We start from the raw sequence: 21,692 nt of genomic DNA on the forward strand, positions 1-21,692 counted from the left end.
ACATGAACTTTTTTCAAAATCGGCCCACATTTTTATATTTTTCTAATTCGTCTCGTCGAAAAGAACGATTAATTCAAAAAATTAAGACGAAAAACCAAACAAAAATTACAAAAAGTAAAAATTACCAAAATAAATTTCAGACTTGAAAGTTTACAAGAAATTAACCACCCTTGACAACATCATGAACCTTAATGGAGAGACAGAGAGGAGAGATTATTACTACAAGTTTCCAATAAGAGGGAAAGATGGTTTCACTTTTATCTCTAATAATCTAGTGTGGTGGTCCTCATACATACACTACTTGTCAATGACAACCACAAAAAGCGACACAAAAAATACAACTGGGTTTTTTTTTTTTTTTTTTTTTGGGGGCTGTTTGTTGGCAGGAGAGTAATAAATCCATTATTAGATAATCAAAAAGTTCACAAGAAGTAAGCGACACAAAAAATGAAGCTACACTGTAACAGAAAATCATGCACCGGCTCTATTCAAAAAGTGTTGGTTTCATGTAACTGTGAAAACGTACCGTAAATGAAGTCATAGCCCTCCTAGCAAGCAAGGCAACAAGCTTGATAGATGTCCTTGCGCTCAAACTCTATAATTCTACAATAAAAAATAATAATAATTTGGAGATCTCCTATGTGAGGTTGAGCAACAAAAAGCGATCAATTGACAAAGTGGCGCTTAGAGTCTGCATTAATGCGAGGTTCCTTCACCCTCTCGTTGGTGCACCCAGCAAATTTGTCTGTCCCTCCGGAAAATTACTCAGTATCTTTTCCTAGATAGTTCGGAGTAATACTTTTTATATATATATATAAGATATAGATCTCAGTTATTTCTATTAGACAGTTTTCAAAAGCACAAAAAAGCATACAAAATTTAAAGTTATAAGCAATATAAAAGTGTTACGGACTCCAGAACGGACAAACAAATTGGGACGAAAGAAGTACAACTGTATTTTGTTAGATACAGACTCACTCGATTGTTAGTATATCATCTCCATTTTCAGCAAAACAAATAGCTCTCAAGAATTTGAAAACATCTTTGGAAGATGCTGACGTGCTGTAGTGAGCATCCCCTTCTTTCTCAAAGTCAAGTTTCTCGCATGTAGAAAAGCTTTGCTGGGCTCCCTGATGCTGCCAAGCGGTTCCTGCCACAGGTGTAGGCGCATCCGGACAAAAGTATTTTCAACGGTCCGGATTAAAAACTAATTGTTCCAAGGAAGAGTCCGGACCATTGATTGCCAAAATAGATGATCTAGATGCACCCTGCACCCATTCGACAGGGATCTGCTTGGCACCATCCCCGGATCCGTTTCTGGGGTGAAGGCTTGAAGGAAGCTGAAAGACTTTGTTCACCACCTCAAGCTATTTAATCAAACGAGGTGATTTCAATAGTTTCAGATTCTTGGCTGAGAAGAAAGGAGGAAGCCGAATTAGCAAGCCTGCAGCCTTTTCGGAATTTGTACGGAGAAATTAGTTGGCGGAAATCCCTCTAAATGGAGCAACAGAAAGCTAGCAACAAAAACATGTTTCTATAATCTTTCGTGCAAACCCATTTTGGAAACTACAACCAAATAGAGACTTCCTGTTGAACGCAACCTCTTCTTCGCTTTCTGAGATCAGATTCAAATAAACCAGCCTCAAATCTTCTTGGAAAGTCTTCTATATCCTTTTGAAATTTCACAAATTTCACTCATGTCGTTGTCATTAGTTCATCATAACAGGATGAAGAAGCTGAGAAAGAAGATATTCCAATCACGCTTTCTTTCAGAAATGAATTGAGGTCTAGAGGGTAAACCAATTGAGCCATGACTTGGGAGCCAAGGGTACGAAAAATGATGCCGCCATTTCAGTCTTATCAGTGCGAATTCCAGCTTCCTCTTCGCCCCTCCTATCCATTTCCCAAAAAAGGCCAGATTGTAGGAAGTTCAACCCCTCACCTCACGTTTTTCCTTCGTAGTCCGACACGTAAAGCACATAATCGTGCATCCCCAAGTGAGAAAATAAATCAAGTAGACCTGAAAAGCAATTTCATCAGCTGGGACTATAGCTTAGAGAACCGTATCCTATTAGCGCATCTGGTCACTGCAAAGAACGCAAAGCAAATCAGGTCCCGAAAACACAATGCAAAATACAGGAACGGCACAGAAATATAATTGGAGATAAATAGATGGATAAGCAAATCATGATCTGGCACGCTGCTGTTTATGGGGAGGAAAATCAGAGGGGATTCCTTTGGTATTAAAACGGGAGAATATGAAGCAGAATCAATTAGATTTACGAGGCACTGGTGAAAACTTGAACTTGCTAACGCATGACAATCAAGACCAAAGTGTTTCATGCCCGAACAGAAAAAAACGTCTACAATATGGCCAGAACAATAAGATGAAATTCATAACTGACCTGACACTGCAACAGATCAATTTGGATTGCAGTAGCATATAGACCTTCTCCCAGAAGACTTATGAAACATCTAACTATTAACTCAGATACTATACACATCGTCACTGACACAGGATATAATTCATGTTTTCTTGATGTAAATGTGAATGACAAACTCTAGCTGACAGAGATCTGACTTCTTCCCTATTAGAAAACTTCATGGTTCCACAGAAAAGGGAAAATATTACAAAGAAAAACCCATAAAGATCTTCACTTGGCAATAGCAACACCACCTCCATAGATCGTTCAAATACACAGTGCACCCACATCAGGCGCCCCTTCACCCCCACACGAGTTTGCGACATCTTTAGATCCACTTTTCTTACCTTGCATTCTATCCTTCCGACTCTTGCTGTAATCAACTGTTTGGATGCTGTAAAAACAACACTACATGTCAGAGGTGTCGAAGAATATTAATATTGGCCAGCTAAATTAATGTAAATTTTGCATTGTAACAACTAAAAGTCTAAAACAAGTGTCTATACCCCACCCCTTTATGCAAAGACCATTTCAGTATTTCTTGGGACTTCATCAACTTCAATAAGCAAAATGGCATATGTAAAACAACCAAATTCTCAAAAGTGCCACCACTAGCTATAAGTTGTCGAGAGATAGCAAGGGTCAGTATGAAAGCAAAATGATGAATCAACCTTCATCCATATGCGCACTGCAAGATATCATGAAGTAATAAAGGCCGTAGGAAACATACCTTGACTGTCGTAAAAGTCTCTAATTCCAAGAAGTCGTGTTCCAGTGATTACACCTAAGCATGGTAGATTTCCGGTCATTTGCATCGAGAGTGATGACCGCTAACCAGTTGAGTTGAGATTTGAGCTTGTTTTCTTAAATTTATGCTCAAATCTCAAGTACATGAAAGTTGGAGAGGTTAACACTCAGCTGGTTAGTACTTTAATTCTCTCACCGCTGAGACGAATAACCAGAATCTATAGTGCTAAGTGTATGTGTCACTCAAACACGACATCTTGGAATTAGAGACTGTCACAACAGCCTAGGTCTCCAATTGCCTACATTATATCTGCAGTAGAAGGGGGTGGGATGAATGTCGATTGATAATTTAGTTATCTTTTCTGACCCTTGCTATCTCTTGCCAAACAGACAACTTACAGCTTCAGGGGCTGAACTTTTGGCTTATGGGGATGCACGGGAATAGCGGAGGAAGAACAATTAGAGAATATAAAGGTTTTACAATTCTAAAGTTGATGATGCCCCAAGAATAGTTTTTGCATAATGTTTTATACTTCTATTACATTCTCTAGTTATGTGAGGGATGCAGTACATGGTCACTTTTTTAAATAGTTGCAAGTGCATGCCATCAAGTGCACATGGAGTCCTCGGGTGGAGAGTTTGTAGAAACATTGGAGTGTATGTGGACCAATTCACATTTGGGGAATGACATGAAAATGAGATGCATACCTTGTGGCAAATAGACCATGTACCCACAGATTGCTCTAATGATCTAAAGCTATTTGCCGAGAAAAATGTAGTGACAATTAGATGTAACATAATTTCAACCTTAGCAATAACAAATAAGGTGTATCCTTTTCAACCTTACAAGCAAACCCATATACCATATGGCTTTAAATATGCCTCAACTTCTTAAACAAGCATAATAGATCTGTAAACGATCACCGAGAAGCATACATTGTGAATTTGGAGGATCTCCCCGAAACTGATCCACAACAAGCCTTGTATTTCTTCTTTGAACCACATGGACAGACCTTGTTTCTTGCGACTTTCTGCAGTATTAAACAAAAGAAAAAAATAACTAAAGAGAATTTCGTTTGCACATAATTTATTTAAAAAATGAAAACAGACCTTCTCATCCTTATGTGAACTTTCACTATCATGAGTTGTTTCCTTATCACAAGATTGTTCTGACATGCATGAATTGTCTTTAAGTTCTTCGGTCTGCTGCTCATAGTTCCCATTTTCAAAGATGCCTAGACATGAACCAGAAAGTTAACCTAAAATGGAAAAGAATGAAACCACTTACTAAGAAAGCAAGCAACATGAAAGAACTGAAACCGCACGACATTGGAAACAATCCAAATTGTCCAACTTTGGAGCATATTAATTGTCCTTTAACTCCTTTTCAATTGATGGAAATAGAATAAAAAGCAGTTGTAACTTCATGCGGAAAGGGAAAGATAAATAAGCAAATCATAAAGGGACTTATATTTCATGTGTGCACTTCCAACAAAAGAGGAGGTTGCTCGAGCAGCTTAGCTTTATGCCAATGAAAAATCAAAATGACTGACCAGAGGGGAAAAGATGAGTGTGTTGACCCACAATCCGCATTCTCAACAAAAAATCAGTAAATCAACAATACTTTCATAATAGAAAAACAATCACCTCTCAAACATAATTCTTACAAAAGCCCCAAATGCAATTTATACACAAAAGGTCCAACTCTCTAAACACTTTGAAAAGGTAATGCCCCGCAACCCTTGCTTCTGAAGCCAACTTCGGGAAGTATACAGTTCAACAAGAATATAAATACTCAAAAATAAATGAGACCAATCAACAATAGATCAACAAGTCCAACAAAACTGTCCACACAAAACGGGACCTCCCATCCGGCCGCCTACCACGAATAGGCCTCATCTGCATCACCAAGTCTCCCTGGCTTATTCTAGGCAGGCTTTCGGCAAATTCACTCAATTCATGTACCAAACATTTCTATGACACCCAGACACCACCTATTAAGCAAGTAAATAACTCATCCAATAACCCAAAAATAATCCTGGAACTTAATGGATAACGATCAAGGGAAATGCAAAACGGTACCAGGTTACCCCAAATCCTAATCTAAACTAATAAGTGCATCGATCAAAGAACAACTCGTGCTTCAACTTGTTCCACTTGGCTCTCAGCTATTTCGTCAATCTATCTTGCCCTCTTCAAAATTCTTAACCCGCAAAAATTAAAAGATACATATACATACCTGTATGTATATGTATACATTGGTTAAGCTAAACAAGAAAGAAAACCCTAGGAAAATGGGCACGAACCAAACTATTCCATACACACACGATCCATTTAACTCCCCAGTCAGTATTTTATTCTCTCTTTACGGAAGTTGTTTACCTATGAAGTACTGACACTCCTAGAGATCTCCGTATCCATGTCGTATGCTCCGGGGACACGCGAAATGCCGAGGACGTCCACTAAATATTTGCATTTTCTGTGGGGGGACAAGCATGAGGACCGGCAAGGAGAAATTTTAAAAGCTTTTCCACCGTAAAATATTTATAACTTCACAAGTATTGTGCCAAAAGTGTAATGTAAATATATGTGTGCCTATGTGGGTGTATCGGCATGCACCATTGAGTCTTGACCTGAATATTTGGTGTTTACAATTAGGTTTGCATAGCTGAAAAAAAACTATTCTAAAAAAAAACTAGCATGTCCCCATGTTGAGAATTTTTGTGTCCCGTATCCCTGTCCGTGTCCCAGCCATGCTCGTGTCTGTAGTCGTGCTTCATAATTGCTCTCTCACCCAAGTAACTAAGGAGACTGTGAATATATATTCTGTATCTTGAATATATATTCTGTATCTTCTTGTAATATGCTATTTTAGGACATGTATCGTAATCAAATCATAGCATAATCATAGGGTAATCATATCATAGCGTAATCATAGGGTAATCATATCGTAATCAAATCTTGTAATCTTCCTTTCTTAGGCATAGCTTTACTCTATTTAAAGGTGCACTCACCTCATTGTAATTCATTCAGAAATAATATCAGTATTTTCCGTCTCTGTTTCTCTGTTTTCTATCATGGTATCAGAGCCGATTCCGAAACCCTAACCTGTTTTCCAATCAGTCTTCTATCCTCAAATCTCTTTCCTTCTATCAGCTACTATCGTTCCCTCTCTCTCTGTTTTTCAGCAACTCAAATCACAAGAAATACCCACAGCAGTCGACACCCATCCCTCTCCAACCGCCGATGACCTACCCACACTCCGACAACCTCCAACAGCACTTGCAGGCACTGCAGTAGCTCCGGCAACCTCTGTTACAACTCCGACGAACCAGTCTAAGGCAGATTGGTACTCTGGTATTCTGTTTTCTTTTTTGACTGCATTTCTCTGTTAGCATCATGTCTAGCGATAAAAATCAGGCTATTAGTGTTCGTTTGACCGGTAACAACTACTCCTATTGGGCTCATGTGATGAAAAAATTTGTTGTTGGTAAAGAAATGTGGGGATATGTAGACGGTTCTACGCTACCTCCTTCTGATCCAAAAGACCCAGGGTATGCCACTGCCTTGGGAAAATGGAACACAGGGAATGCACAGATTTTGACTTGGTTTCACAACTCCGTAGAACCAACTATTGGCATGAATTTTTCGAAATATAACACAGCAAAGAAAGTTTGGGATTATCTACAAGCTCTGTATCTTGAATCAAATTTTGCTAAACGATATGAGCTTGAAATGTCCATCCGAAATACCACCCAAAACAATAAATCGATTCAAGAATTTTATAACGAAATGACTACTTATTGGGATCAGTTAGCTCTCATGGAACCTTCAGATTTGCAGCTACTTGATAGTTATGTCAGATTTCGTGAGGAACTACGACTTGTTCAGTTTCTCATGGCCTTTCGGCCTCAGTTTGAGCCTCTTCGTGGGGCTATCTTGCATCGGTCTCCATTGCCCTCAGTAGATGGTGCTGTTCATGAGCTTATCGCTAAGGAAACGCGGTTCAAAGTGGCTAATCTTGCACCTCCCTCACAGTCTGTCTTTGCTGCTCCATTTGCTCCATCTGGCCAATATCCGACACATCACTCGCCCACTCCAGCATCTCATCCTGTCCAATTTGCGGCCAAGCCAAGGCCTCAAATTCCTGAAGATGAGTGTAACTATTGCCATCAGAAGGGTCATTGGAAGCATCAATGCCCTAACCGTCCCAAGCCAAAGGGACGAAATGGTACTCAGTCAACTGGTCCTCATGCCCCGCAGCAGTCTCGGGCACCACAACAGCATTCTCGCCCTCCTGCAGCCTTGGCAGCACCGGCCTCCAGTAGTGCACCTCCAGAGTTTGATTATGAGCAATTTCAACAGTTTCAAGCTTACATGGAAGCCATTCGAGGGGGTTCCCCCCAAGTTTCTGCCATGACTACCACTCACTCAGGTTTGCGTGGTTCTCCCACCTCAGGTATCCAACCCACCACTTGGATCTTTGATTCTGGCTCTTCTCATCATATGACTCCTGATATGTCTCTTCTTAGTAATTGTGTGCCACCTGCTTTTCCTATTAGTATTGCCACAGCCAATGGTTCTCCCATGCATGTTGCTTCTATTGGCTCCATTCTATCTTCTACTGCACCTTCACTATCTATTCCTAGTGTCTTTTATGTTCCTCAGTTGTCTTTGAGCCTACTTTCAATCAGCCAATTATCCGACTCTGGTTTTGATGTTGTTTTCTCTTCCTCTGGTTGTGTTGTGCAGGATCGGGATTCCAAGAAGCAGATTGGGGCAGGCCGTAGAGTTGGTGATCTCTATCTTTTGGAGCACTTGCATCTCCCAATAAAACCTTCTTCCACTGCTGCGTCATCTTTTTGTTTAGATCATAAGTCATCTCCATTTTATCTTTGGCATTCTAGATTAGGACATCTGTCTAGTGAACGTCTAAAACTTTTAGTTAAGTCAGGTCATTTGGGTCATATTTCAGTCAGTAATATTTCAGAATGTAGTAGTTGTAAGTTTGCAAAAATGTCAGCTTTACCTTTTAATAAAAGTACCTCTATTTCTACTTCGCCTTTTCAGCTTGTTCACACTGATTTATGGGGCCCTTCTCCGGTTGCTACTAAAGGTGGTTTTGTCTATTATGTCTCTTTTGTGGATGATTTTAGTCGGTATACTTGGGTTTACTTAATGACACACAAATCTGAGTTCTTTACGATTTATAAGAATTTCCATGCCATGGTTCAAAATCAGTTTTCTACATCGGTTAAAATTCTTCGGTCTGACTTGGGTGGGGAATATTCACTCTCAGAGTTTCATAAATTCCTAGATTCGCTTGGGACTATCCACCAATCGTCTTGCACTGACACTCCTGCCCAAAATGGTAGAGCTGAAAGAAAACATCGTCACCTTCTTAATACTGCTCGGTCTCTACTCCTATCTTCCTCCGTCCCGTCCTGTTACTGGGGAGAAGCTGTTCTCACTGCAGCCTATCTCCTGAATCGGATGCCCACCCCTCTTCTTTCTGGTAGCTCTCCTTATGAGCGGCTTTATGGTCAGGTTCCTAATTACTCTCTTCTTCGAGTGTTTGGTTCTACCTGTTTTGTTCTCCTCCCCAAGAAAGACCGCACTAAGCTCAGCACCCGTTGTGTCTTAGGTGTTTTTTTAGGGTATGGCATTAATCAAAAAGGGTATCGGTGTTATGATCCTGTGACCAAAAAGCTTTATGTTTCAAGGCACGTTGTCTTCTTAGAGCGTCTTCCATATTTTACTCTTCCACCTCGCACTGCTCCAGTAGCCATAGAAGACTTGATCCATATTGACCCATTTCCTATGGATCTGGATGTGCCTCCCGAAGAGTACACCTCCACTCTTCAGGTATCTGATATTTCTACAGCCCCCTCAGCATCACCTCGTCGTGCTCCGATCACCCAGGTCTACACCCGTCGTCCAACTTCTACAGCTGCTCCCCAATCTGCCTCTGCGGATCCTGATCCGCCTGCCCGCCGGTATCCCATCCGCGACAATCGTCAACCACCGGTAAAATATGGCTTTACTAATACTTGTTTCTCATCCTCTTATCAATCATTCCTTTCCCGCATTCACACTTATTTTGAGCCTAGGTCCTATAAAGAAGCTTGCAATGATCCCAATTGGATGGATGCCATGCAAGCTGAACTTACTGCTCTTGCTCACAATCAGACTTGGGAGTTGGTTTCACTTCCGGATAGTAAGAATCTAATCAGTTGCAAATGGGTCTACAAGGTTAAGACTCATTCTGATGGTTCTTTAGAACGGTATAAAGCCCGCTTAGTTGCTAAAGGGTTTTCTCAGGAGTATGGGATTGATTATGAGGAAACTTTTGCCCCCGTTGCCAAAATGACCACTGTTCGCACCTTGATCTCAGTGGCCGCAGTGCACCAGTGGCCTCTTTCTCAGTTGGATGTAAAGAATGCTTTTCTCAATGGCAATCTCTCTGAAGAGGTTTATATGCGGCCTCCTCCTGGCTTCTCTCATCCTTCCGGTATGGTTTGTCGCTTGCGTCGTGCTCTCTATGGCTTGAAACAGTCCCCTCGCGCTTGGTATTCACGCTTCCAGGATGTTGTTCTTCAGATTGGCTTCACGCCCAGCATGCATGACTCTGCTCTATTTCTCCGTCGCACCTCTCATGGCCTGGTACTTCTCTTACTTTATGTTGATGACATGATCATCACTGGTTCTGATTCTACTGCTATTGCTGAAGTCAAAAGTCATCTCTTCCATGAGTTCGAAATGAAAGACTTGGGCACGCCACGTTATTTCCTTGGTATTGAAGTTGCTTCCTCTCCTCAGGGGTATCTTTTGGGACAGTCCAAGTATATTACTGATATTCTTCACCGTGCTCGTCTCACTGATACGAAGACTGTTGATACTCCCCTTGAACTCCATGCCAAGTTCTCTGCCTCTGATGGTGTCCCCCTTGAGGATCCTACGGAATATCGCGAATTGGTGGGCTGCTTAGTTTATCTTACTGTTACTCGGCCAGATATTTCTTATGCAGTTCACATTGTTAGTCAGTTTGTCTCTGCTCCCCGGACTACGCATTGGGCTGCCCTCTTACGTATTCTCCGTTATCTTCGTGGTACCCTTCATCAGTGCCTTCTGATTTCTTCTACATCAAGCTTAACCCTCCATGCTTATGCTGATGCTGACTGGGCAGGCGATGTCAATGACCGCAAATCTACCTCTGGCCTCTGTGTTTTTCTAGGCGATTCTCTTATCTCTTGGAAAAGCAAAAAGCAATCTGTTGTTGCTCGCTCCACCGCGGAAGCTGAATATCGTGCCATGGCCCATGCTACCTCTGAAATCGTCTGGCTTCGCTGGCTTATTTCCGATATGGGGGTCTCTGTTACTACTCCTACGCCTCTTTACTGCGACAATAAGAGTGCTATTCAGCTTGCCCACAACTCGGTCTTCCATGAGCGCACGAAGCACATTGAGATTGATTGTCATTTCATACGTCAGCATCTTCAGTCTGGCACCATTGCTTTACCCTTCGTCTCCTCCACATTGCAGCTGGCTGATTTCTTCACGAAGACCCATACCGCTGCTCGTTTCCGCTTTCTCCTTGACAAACTCTCGATGCTCTCTGCCCTCGCACCTTGAGTTTGAGGGGGGGTGTGAATATATATTCTGTATCTTGAATATATATTCTGTATCTTCTTGTAATATGCTATTTTAGGACATGTATCGTAATCAAATCATAGCATAATCATAGGGTAATCATATCGTAATCATATCATAGCGTAATCATAGGGTAATCATATCGTAATCAAATCTTGTAATCTTCCTTTCTTAGGCATAGCTTTACTCTATTTAAAGGTGCACTCACCTCATTGTAATTCATTCAGAAATAATATCAGTATTTTCCGTCTCTGTTTCTCTGTTTTCTATCAGACATGTCCACTTTAAAGAAAAACTTGAATCTTGCCATTTATTCATACACACATATCATCAACCCCACATGCAAAATAAATAGTATATCACGTCACCAAAAGAGGAAAATTATGTATAACTGGAAAAAATTGGATAGGATTCAGATTTTCGGAGCGGAGCAGATCCGTTTTCCGGATTCGTCAGATGACTTAAATTGGATTTACCGAATTCAGATCAGATTTGAGCTATTTCGGATCCTATCGGATTAGGATCAAATCCGGTCCATTGACAAGCCTACAATGGTTGACAGATAAAATCGTTAATCTAACAACTTCTTATACCCCAAGTTTATTGAAACACATACATAAATGATAAACCCAAGGATTCCTTGACAAAAACCAAGGATTAATAAGGTGGGATGGCTACATTAGAAGAAAAACCAAAATAGAAGACCGCCACCACAAATATATTAAGAAGACTGCGTGAGAATGGAGCTGAGAAAATGAAGTATGCCCTCACATGCCCAAAGAACATGTACAATGGTATGACCGACTTTGCAAAGATGCTGTCTCCCCTAATTTAAGCTGTACATTTAAAACCACCCCAACACATAACTTCCCCCAATTTGGAACAACTCTTGCTGTAAAAAATAAAAACATATCACCCATACATTTATACATGTGCGTATATATACATCGTGAACAACACATGGGTCTTATTCTGAGGAGTCAGACTTAAATATGATTGGCAAGTTTGAAATTGTCCAAAAGAGATCAAAGAACGAGAGGAGGATGGTGATTGTACCTTTGAGAAATAGAAATAGAGACGAAATTTTAGGTTATGTGCCACCATATTGGGTGGTTAAAATGGTCATCACCAGTGGTGACCATAGTACTAAAAGGCTGCAGTGTTGTAATTGGAGAGTGGTTTAGGCTTACAGAAAGCCAAAGCCAAGGAATACCAAGGAAAATAGTAGTTTCCAATAACTAAGGAAAGAAAGGGACAAAAATATTTGGTAATCAAGTAAATTTGAACACTTTGTTAACCCAATCAAGTGAACAGCTAACATAGGCACACAAGTTATGAGAGGAATCAGCAACTCGTGTTCCTTGATATTCAACAAACCTATATTTTTTCAAACTAACACATTTCGATATAATCATTGGAACTTCAAATTCCATAACTGCTTTGTTTCGGTTTACAAGGAAACAAAAACGTTCCAGGCGTTTCAATGAAAATTACACAAAATCTTGTTCCTTGATTAGAAGAAGATAATAAACAGCATCACTTAGCTGTAGACTCCCAAAGAAATGTCTAGAAGGTGAAATATGCACTAACTAGCCATTACCATGAGAAGAATCTGCCGGACAAGAAAGTTTATCACTTTCAGCCAAGTAGTCTGCTGTGGCTTGTTCTGCTATGAGAAACTCATTTGCTGCATCAACATCACCACCAAATTCTTGTAAAATCTGGAATGCGATCACATAAAACAAAAGGTTTCACAAGCTCAATTCATGCAATATCGAAACTTCAGATACTTTATTTCCAACCCAAAAGCTTAAGGTATTAGGGGGAGAGGTCCCAACATCATATGAAGTCATCACCCATTCCATACCCAAGCAATGTGGGATTGTATTCCTTAACATAACCAAAAACAACATGAAGGAGGCAGCACACTTAAACTGCACGTAATGCTTAACTGCAAGCCGTCTCCCAAGGACCCAGGTATGGGTGTCAAGTTACAAGGTGGGGCATTTCATGCATAATATATGGTGCATGTCAAACTAAATACGTAATACATAGATCCCAAATCCTTATCCAAGTGTTGGGCAATCGAGTCCAACACTGGTACTTCAAAATTTAGACGAGTCCTAGCAGAGACTACAGACATACAAAGAAAGAAACACAGAGTCTTTGGCAACCATCACCTGTTCAACTTTTTTGGCATCCTCACATCCACTTCCAGCCATGACCAATTTAATGGAATCAGCATGGATAACGTTTTTCCCAGCTCCCCCCTTTGATTTTGTCACTGCAGCTTTTGCTTTGCAGGATATTGCTGAAAGATCAGCATCAGCCTTTAACATAACTAGATCTTATCAGAGTTTTATTGCAAATTAGATGTTCAACACTGCTCATAGATAGTATAATAGTGATGAAGGATCGAGAAAGTAAACAGGAAATTAACAATAACCAATAAAGAAACCTTAATAATAATTGGCCTAGCTGGTCCATTGCTAGTGTCTTCCTTTAACCGTACACTGTTATAATGTTCCCCATCATGATAAGATCTGCAAAACAAATAAGCAAGTTAACCTGCACAACCAAGATATTTAAATTCTACCTCAAAACTCTAAGATAGAAACTAAGAAAGAAATAAAACATAATCTACACAGTTATGAATACATAAGAGACTTTCAAGTTCATATATTCATACATGAAGATGCATGAAAGAACAAAAAAAAGATAGTTGCAAGCAAGCTTCAGACTACCAAACTGTCCTTATTGTTGTTCTCTTCACCAATGGAGTAAATAGGGTGGTTGACTATGGATCACTTTTATCACCAGAAACTGCAACTCTGAATAGGTGGATAGGAGCAAACACCATTGGTCAATCAGCTATTTAATCACTGCCATGCGACTTGAGAGTTGTAAGCCCAAAAATCTCTCTATTGAAAAGTGCAAGATAGACGGGTTATTTCTGCTTTGGGGATGGTGGATTACAACCACATACAGAAGTTATTGATAGGTTAAGAGGAGTACTAGAATCTTAACCTTAAAACTTCCAAGTAGAACAAATACTACTGTTGGTAACAAAAGATAACCCTGACAAATTGGAAGGGCATGGGAGTCTGGAAGATGGGTTGCAAATGCATATTCCCCAATTTAAGGTTGGGTTTTCTATGGAAGTTATATTCTATCTTAACCAAAACAACCAAAAGACAGGCAGCTTAGGTCATAGGCACTGATCCACCAATAGGAGCTCCTTCCCCATTTCTCCCTCAAGATTCATCCAAAGAAGTTATACAACCATGTCGTCCCCAGAAGCCAGCAGCCTTGGGCCCGGTAACCTTTGTAATTGCCAATTCCCCAAACCAACCCTGACACGTATATTCATTTGAACAAAGGAACTTAACAATAACACTCTGTAGGAAGAAAAGAACATAAGAAACAAACACACACATTCTTGGTGTATACTTGTGTAGTTATGCTAGAAGAACCCAGAAACCCAAAATTCATCGATAAATCAGCTACATTAAACAACCATTGTTCAATCAATTGGATTCAGCTATAGCAACCGTTTTTCATCAGTCGTCTTTATATAAGACCAACACTAAACAGAATATCAACCAATTTACGAAAGAAAAAAGGTTTACCTCATGTCCTCAATTATTATATTTACCTTAGGCTCTGTTTGTTCCAATGCAAACTATTTTACCTGCGAAACTAGTTTTTAGTTCTTATTTTAGTACATTTGTTTGATACTTTTGATTTTTGATGATGTTTGGTTACTTTTGAAGAAATGCAACGGCAAAGGATGGATCCTGGGAAATTTTGGACCAACGACTGCCCCTGAAATCGGGTACCATCAGCAGAAACTCCCGGGGAGCTTAAAGCGCACGTCCCAAACATTTTAGTGAGCAATGATCTAAAGAACGCCCCTGTAAAATTACTTACTGACTTATCCTCGGTAAGGTGAGTTTAGCCAATTTTATGTAACCACACACAACAATTCAAGATAATACATGCGAGGAAAAAACTATTTCAGCCAATTTCAGAAAACAATATCTAACAAAAAAACTTGCAACCAAACATAGCCTTAATGCCTATCTTCTAATGAAAAAATTCATTGAATGTAGCTGTAAAACTGCTTGGAATACTTCGCGCACTTACAAATGGACCATCTGAGCTTCATGGCTATCGAAATTTCGTATGTACCAACGAGGTGACTTATTCTGTAATCAAAACAAACAAAAAGGACCAATCAATATAGAATCTCAACAGTGTAGCAGTATTACGCTACCCAAAGATACAATACTACATCAACCGGAAGGAAGTTTGACATTTTAAAATTGAGATAACCAAGGATAAAGGTAAACGAACAAGCTTTATCAACACTGTGAATGTAGTAAAAATGAATGCCCCATAAAGACAAGGAGGAGGGAAACAAATCTTACTCGATGTATGCAAATATTAGTACGAGTAACAAGAGAAGCCGCTTGCAATTCCATATTTCCAGCCCATGTGCCATCCTTTTCCATGGACTGGCAGTACTCATCAAATGATACATCATCTTCAATAAAGGGCTCAAACATTTCGCGATTGTTCTGTTAAACATAGCTCCACTATAAGATTCACTTAATCTTTAATTTTTGAAATGTAAAAGTACAACTAAATAGCATGCAAAGGAATTATATGAAAGCAACTACAAGTTAGAAAGTGAACAGGTCCATTGCAAGCTAAGCATCCAAGAGAACTGAAAGAATCTGAGGCCAATAAACAATCGCATTAGTAGTGAGTTGATCCAAGTTCTTTGGGAAAAAAAGGGTTGCATGGACCAGACGAGCCCACTGCAAGTTTTCACAGGTCCAAAAACTACAAGATGTACCATTTGAAACTTCATTTATCATTTCTATTTACACAAATCAAAAAACCACAAAAAGTTAAGAGACTTTTTAACCAAATAAGATCTCAAAACAGCAGCATTGTAAATCTCTTTTTTTTTCCCAAGACATTAAATTTCTAGAAACAATGAAAAGAAGATACGTGCAACAAAGATAACTTCCTAACTTCAAATAGGCCAGGACCAAATTTCACAACATGACTAAGAAATAATAAAATTCCTCAATAAAATGAGAACTTCTTCAAGATTGCTACGAGTTTGACTATGGTCTTGCTCGTGACTCTCATCAGTGGGGGTGACACAAGGGCTAACGCATTGTGCAAGCTATGGTGTTGTTGGCTTACTAGCAGTGGCTACTCTCGGATTCTCCTGATTCAGTTTTTTTCTTCTTCTGAACCTTTTTCTCGGCTGCAAATGGAGCTTCGAAGTGTTTACCCTTGATGTTGGAAGCAAAGACATGGAATCCAAAAGCCTCTGCAGTCCACTCACTATATACAACAGGAAATCTCTGCAACCTGATTTCAAAAAAGATCTCCGTTGCAACCTGATTTCAAAAAAGATCTCCGTTTCATTTTGAGCTAACACCTTACTAAATACACTTGAAACTATATTGAATACCGATGTCTTCAAGTTGTGTCTTTAGGCACAGGCATGCGCTAGTGCTATATTAAGGGGGGAGTGGTGTGCACTATCAGCCTCCCAAGCGTCTATCTTGGACACCAAGTGTGCTACTCCAGGGCAACTTGGGGGTGGACTTTGGGCATGGAGCCCCATGGACGGTACGGCTTGACATGTGTTGGTGTACCGTGCAGTCATCTGGGGATGGAGGCTTTGGACACATGCAGGCTATACCTCGCATGTCATCCCTTGGGTTATTATCCTAGGCCGAATGGGCTATCAAGGCATCATCTTTAGACCTCATGTGCCAACCTATAGCCACTGGCTTGCGTTCGGCCATGCTTGTGGGCATCAGTGGCTTAAGGCATGCAACAAGGAGGCAACGTTGCACTTGTGGGCCAACGAATGACACCTGGGTCGTGCTACACATCGGGCGCAATGTGCTTGGCTAGTGGAAAGGTGTAATGCTACTTCTGGGCTACAAGTTTACATGTTGCCATATTCGTATGGCACCCTGGTGTAGCACTATAGGCGCACAATGGCCTTTTACAGGCAAATGACACACGGGCTGTCACAAGGACTGTACCGTGAGTGCGTAAGTGACCCTTGATGCTAAGCAGGGCAGGAGAAGACCTAGTGACCAAACGGATGCGCATAATGACTCGATACGCCTTGGAAGCTTGATGGCTAAGTCAGGCGCCTATGCTAGCACACGATCGTGAAAATTGTGTGCATTGTGGCAGTGGTGCACAACACAAGTGTTATGACAAGCATGACATACTTGATTGTGAGCAACACTTCTGGGTGACATTGTTGTGCACGGTTGTGTGGTTTGGAAGCCTTGACGACAGAGGACTTCAGTTGGGCGAGTGCCATGCCTATGAGCAAGCTTGGTGCTAGGACGCAGCTGTTGCCGTGGAGCGCCTTGGGAGACATCAAGTCTTCAGTTGGCATCCCTGTAGGACTTCTTTAAAATGTGAGACAAGTGGACATCCAACACTCTGATGGTCGAATTAGGCAGGTTTGGACTTGGTGGAGTCACAAACGCCCCACGGAAAAACGTTATACTTGGACAAAAAGTGTCGCCACCGTGACTCATGCCTTTGATACCTCAGTGACAAGCACATGTCGTGCCGTGCCGTGCCCAGTGACAACTGACAAGCACATCCCATGACATACCTTACCTAGTCCGGTGACATGCAATGTCGTGCATAAAAGCCATTTCCCAATACTCATTCAAAATAGTTGAGGATATCTGGAGCCATAAACTGGATAAAGACACAAAATTTGAGATAATATACACAAAAACGGGTGGTCCAATACTCAACCTCACATTCTCATGCTTGGCAGCCCAAGCATTCTGCCAATGCACCAGAAATGGCCCATAAATAACTCTAATTTTTCTTTAACTTCACCACAATCCCTCAATAACAAAGAATAGTGGATAAAGGCAGTTGGCCTGTTTCTTAATTTCAACATAACAATTTATCGCCTCCCTCCCCAAAAAAGAAACCTCCAACCTCTCATTTTACAAATTGGATGCAACGCACAAAGCTTCAAACGTATATCCTAGAGTACGTGTTGGAATTTGATGTTCATCACAGTCCACTTTCTGACTCCCAACATACTCAAAATCTTTATCACAGCAATCAGAATCCTATATTCTATCGATTTGATTTACCTTCCAAATGGTTAGAATCTGGTGCAGGACAAGGTGTACGGCTGGATAGCCAAGAAGGAAACACGTCTACGACTAGCAGACCACATATTATTAAATGCATCCAGAATGGTGGACAGTGGACAGCCATCATACTTCATAAATCCTCGATAAGTTTAAGATTAAACACCTTCATATAGATATGCTCATATGCAATTAACTGATACTTTTCATAGATGCCATGCCATCAGAGAGTAGTGAATAAGATTCCCTTTTAGCACTACAAAATAGGCAGTGTATGTACCAAAATGAATTGTACCACCATACTCCGGTACCTTTGATGCTCCTCCTCATTGCCTTCGACCTGATCTGCAAACGCTCTGCCAAACAACAAGAATGGCCAACATGAACCATGAGATACATTCTCAACAAAGATACTTAATAAACCCGAAAACAGGCATGCAGCCACCAAACCTAGTGGCAGAACACATGGTAATTACAGAACATTCATAGTATATAACAAGCAATATGAGGCCATCCATTAAGCACAGACCTGAAGAAACAATTACCATCTGCTGTAACTTGAAAAATCTTTAAACCTAATGCATCAAGCTGAGCATGAAACTCAGAAATGTCACCCTGCTTTCCATGCTTCTTGATCTGTCCAACAAAAAAGAATGTTTCATTGTTAATGATATAGACGCTTTACAACTTTCTTAAAGATAAGCAAGATCGGGGTGTTTAGATTTTTCATCTAGAGTCCTAGACTATTTAGAAAAGGCATGCATAGTTCACGAGGCAAAGGACAAGATAACTCTTATTTGCCATACTAGCTATACAATACCCCTAAACAAATGATCAGGAGTTAAAAGGATATCATTTAAAGCACATCTAGAAAGTGTTTGCTAAGGCAAAATCCACATCAATATGCATGGTCCTACTGGTACTCAATGCACATGCAATACTCAAAACAATCACTTACTGAAGCAGAGAGAATCAACCATGCAAACAAAGGAACCCACTATTTCTCTATCCATTTACTACAGTTCTGTTTACTCTGTTTGTGATACGTAGTAGAAGAGGAGATAGTACGGTGTGGGACTAACCAATTTGGAAGTTTCTCTTTAGCTCCCTTTCCCACCATTCCTGACTTGAGAATGGACTAGATTAAAGGATGCCCTTTCTGCATATATCTTTGATCCTCAACTTCAGACCTAGGGTGCTTCACCTAGTTTCTATAACTTCAGACAATGGCCCTTCTTTCTATTGGACCAAACAGCTATCTACTAACTTCTGGGTCGACTAAGCCCTTAACACGATTAGCACTGCCTTCTTGAATGTTTGTGTGTGGACATAGATAAAAAGTGCACATACACAAGTAGGTCGTTACTCGTTAGGCCAAAAGGTGGATTAATGCATGAGCTTCTCTAGCTCTTATTACAGTCAAGTGCCAACCATATAAAGCAAACCTTATGAAGGTGACACTCACTTTTTCCATAAAAGAAAATTTTAAATTTTAAATACAAACACACATGGATGAGTCTGAATAATCTCATCTGGAAATAAGTTGTTTTAGAACATCTTCATCTCCTATAGCCTCGCCTATCTTTATAAACAATTTATACATTGGATAGAATCTTAAACGCACACATGTGTAGGACCAGTTACCTAATACTTCTAGTGATTGATTGCACCGATGAAGTGCAAATGCATTTACACTTCAAAGATTCGGACTTTACGCGTGTGACCCCATTGAATCTGGAAAATTATAAGGTACACTTCCAAGTACATGTGACATTGCCTATGTGGTACTCCAGCCAATGAGTTACCACAGCACACACAAAATACGGGTCAGACATTGTCTCTCAACAGAGGTAGTTGTTGATGTCACAACCGCAAAATTTGCCGCAATAGAATCGGTTTGAAATAACACATAAAAATGCCACATGGTACTCCACTACGCGTCAACTATAGATGATGCAGTTTTGGCCAAGTGGGAATGAGAAAAGCAATAAGTGCTTGTCTTTCACATGTCGCATGTTCGCATGTTCGAATCTCAAGGAGGCCAGACATTCCAAACCTTGGGGCCACAGGAGGGCTTGTGCGGTCGTAATATTCACAAACTGGCCCGGACATCCAGTTGTCAAATAAAAAGATTACACACACACATATATGGGGCAATAACTTATTGAAAGGAACCTACTTGCACAAATTCAAAATCAGAAGAGTCAAGGTACTGATAAAAAAAAAAATCATGCCTTGATAGGAGAATCTGTCGAGCACCCACAAATAACACCAACACACACTAAAGTTTCACAACTCACCCAAAAGAAAACACCAACTAACAATGAACCAACGAGCATACACATGAACTCTTGATTATACACACAAACATACGCATGTACGTATCGAAGTAGGTTTATGATGTAGGATTGGGGAGGGAATTGGAGGGACTCACGTGGGATTGTTTGTTGGGTTTGTGCTTTTGATGCTTTGCTTTAACCATCGTTGTTCCTCCTCCTCGAAAGAAAGATCCTTGGATTGCTTCAATTACTGTGTTGGAGTCGACGAGCGGATAAGGTGGGGACAGCGAAGGGAGAAGATGAGATCTCTGGGTTCGCTTGCTTTCTCCGACACGGTTCGCGACGTCGTAACTTTGGCCGGTTCCTTCCGTTTTACTGTTGCGAAATATATAGGGCGGACTGCGGAGAAGTCTTTGGATGCGGGGCGGGTACACACCCGTGGTACCCGTGGGCGATTACAGCAGTTCGAACGTACTTTGAACGGTTCGAATTTTAAAATGAGAAAAAGAATATGGAGAGTAGTAGGTGACGGGAGGGAGGGAATAAATCCGAACTATCCAAAAAAAAGTTTAAACGGTTGAGATGATCAACAAATACCGCCATGGACCTGCTCAACTCCCAAAATTTTTCTATACGGTTCCTGTTTCGAACTTAGGAAAATAAAGAGAAAGGAAAATAATGCTGTATTTGGATTTGGATTTGAAATTTTTTTTGAAAAAATATTATGGGTAATAAGTAGAGAGATAAAGAGAAAAATGTTGAAAGTAAGAAAAATCTATGCGGTATTTTTTTTAAAATGTTCTTTGAAAAACAAAGACAACAAAGGCATTAAAACTTTGAGATAGTGAAGAGGAAATATAATTTAGGATTAAAAAAAAAAAGAAGAGGAAATATAATTTCAGTTTGGGTATTTGTGGATTTCTCTTGCGCCCACAAATAGTGATTGAAATTGTTTATTTAGGATGTGTTTTTTCTCCGGGTCCATAACAATAATCGAAATCGTACATTTTTTAGAAATCATATCAAACGATATCTGATTTATGTGATATGTGATTTTTGGCATAATTAATGTTCTCGATGAGTCCTAAAAAGTGAACAATTTTGATCATTATTGTAAGTTCAGAAAAAGAACACATCCTAAATACACAATTTCAAGAAGAAATTAAATAGGCATCCTAAATGACAGATTTATTTAGGTGTCCATCCATATGAGTTTAAATACTTATGTTCGCATCCTCAAAATGTACTCTTGACCCATTATATCCCTAGTTGTAAGTGTGTGTATATATGCTATATGTGTATGGACATTTATTTCCCATTATCCCACAGTTACCGAGATTGGGCAAAATCCCAATTGAATCGTTTTACTTTATGTTCCTATTTTCACGTTATGCATTCCCATAAACCTCTCCCCCATT

At 40.2% G+C, this 21,692-nt stretch overlaps 1 protein-coding gene across 5 annotated transcripts; it reads right to left on the reverse strand.

Moving 5' to 3' along the window:
• Positions 1-856: 856 nt before the first annotated feature.
• On the reverse strand, positions 857-20,685 carry LOC131336088 (OVARIAN TUMOR DOMAIN-containing deubiquitinating enzyme 7). 5 transcript variants are annotated; one of them, XM_058371747.1, is made up of 12 exons: positions 20,430-20,685; positions 18,525-18,631; positions 18,291-18,351; positions 15,251-15,400; positions 14,967-15,028; positions 13,279-13,363; positions 13,001-13,150; positions 12,421-12,541; positions 4,281-4,405; positions 4,107-4,201; positions 2,406-2,817; positions 857-2,087 (listed from the first exon to the last, which is right to left on the reverse strand). In XM_058371747.1, the coding sequence occupies exons 1-11, from the start codon at positions 20,475-20,477 to the stop codon at positions 2,691-2,693; spliced, it is 1,131 nt and encodes a 376-aa protein (XP_058227730.1). In that variant the 5' UTR covers positions 20,478-20,685; the 3' UTR covers positions 857-2,087; positions 2,406-2,690. The 5 variants fall into 5 exon arrangements, with proteins under 5 accessions (XP_058227730.1, XP_058227727.1, XP_058227732.1 ...); XM_058371744.1 differs by having other exon boundaries at positions 18,276-18,351; positions 20,430-20,684; XM_058371749.1 differs by having other exon boundaries at positions 18,541-18,631; positions 20,430-20,472.
• Positions 20,686-21,692: the final 1,007 nt, after the last annotated feature.

The sequence above is a fragment of the Rhododendron vialii genome, chromosome 8a, assembly GCF_030253575.1.
Source record: "Rhododendron vialii isolate Sample 1 chromosome 8a, ASM3025357v1".
NCBI classification, from domain to species: domain Eukaryota; kingdom Viridiplantae; phylum Streptophyta; class Magnoliopsida; order Ericales; family Ericaceae; genus Rhododendron; species Rhododendron vialii.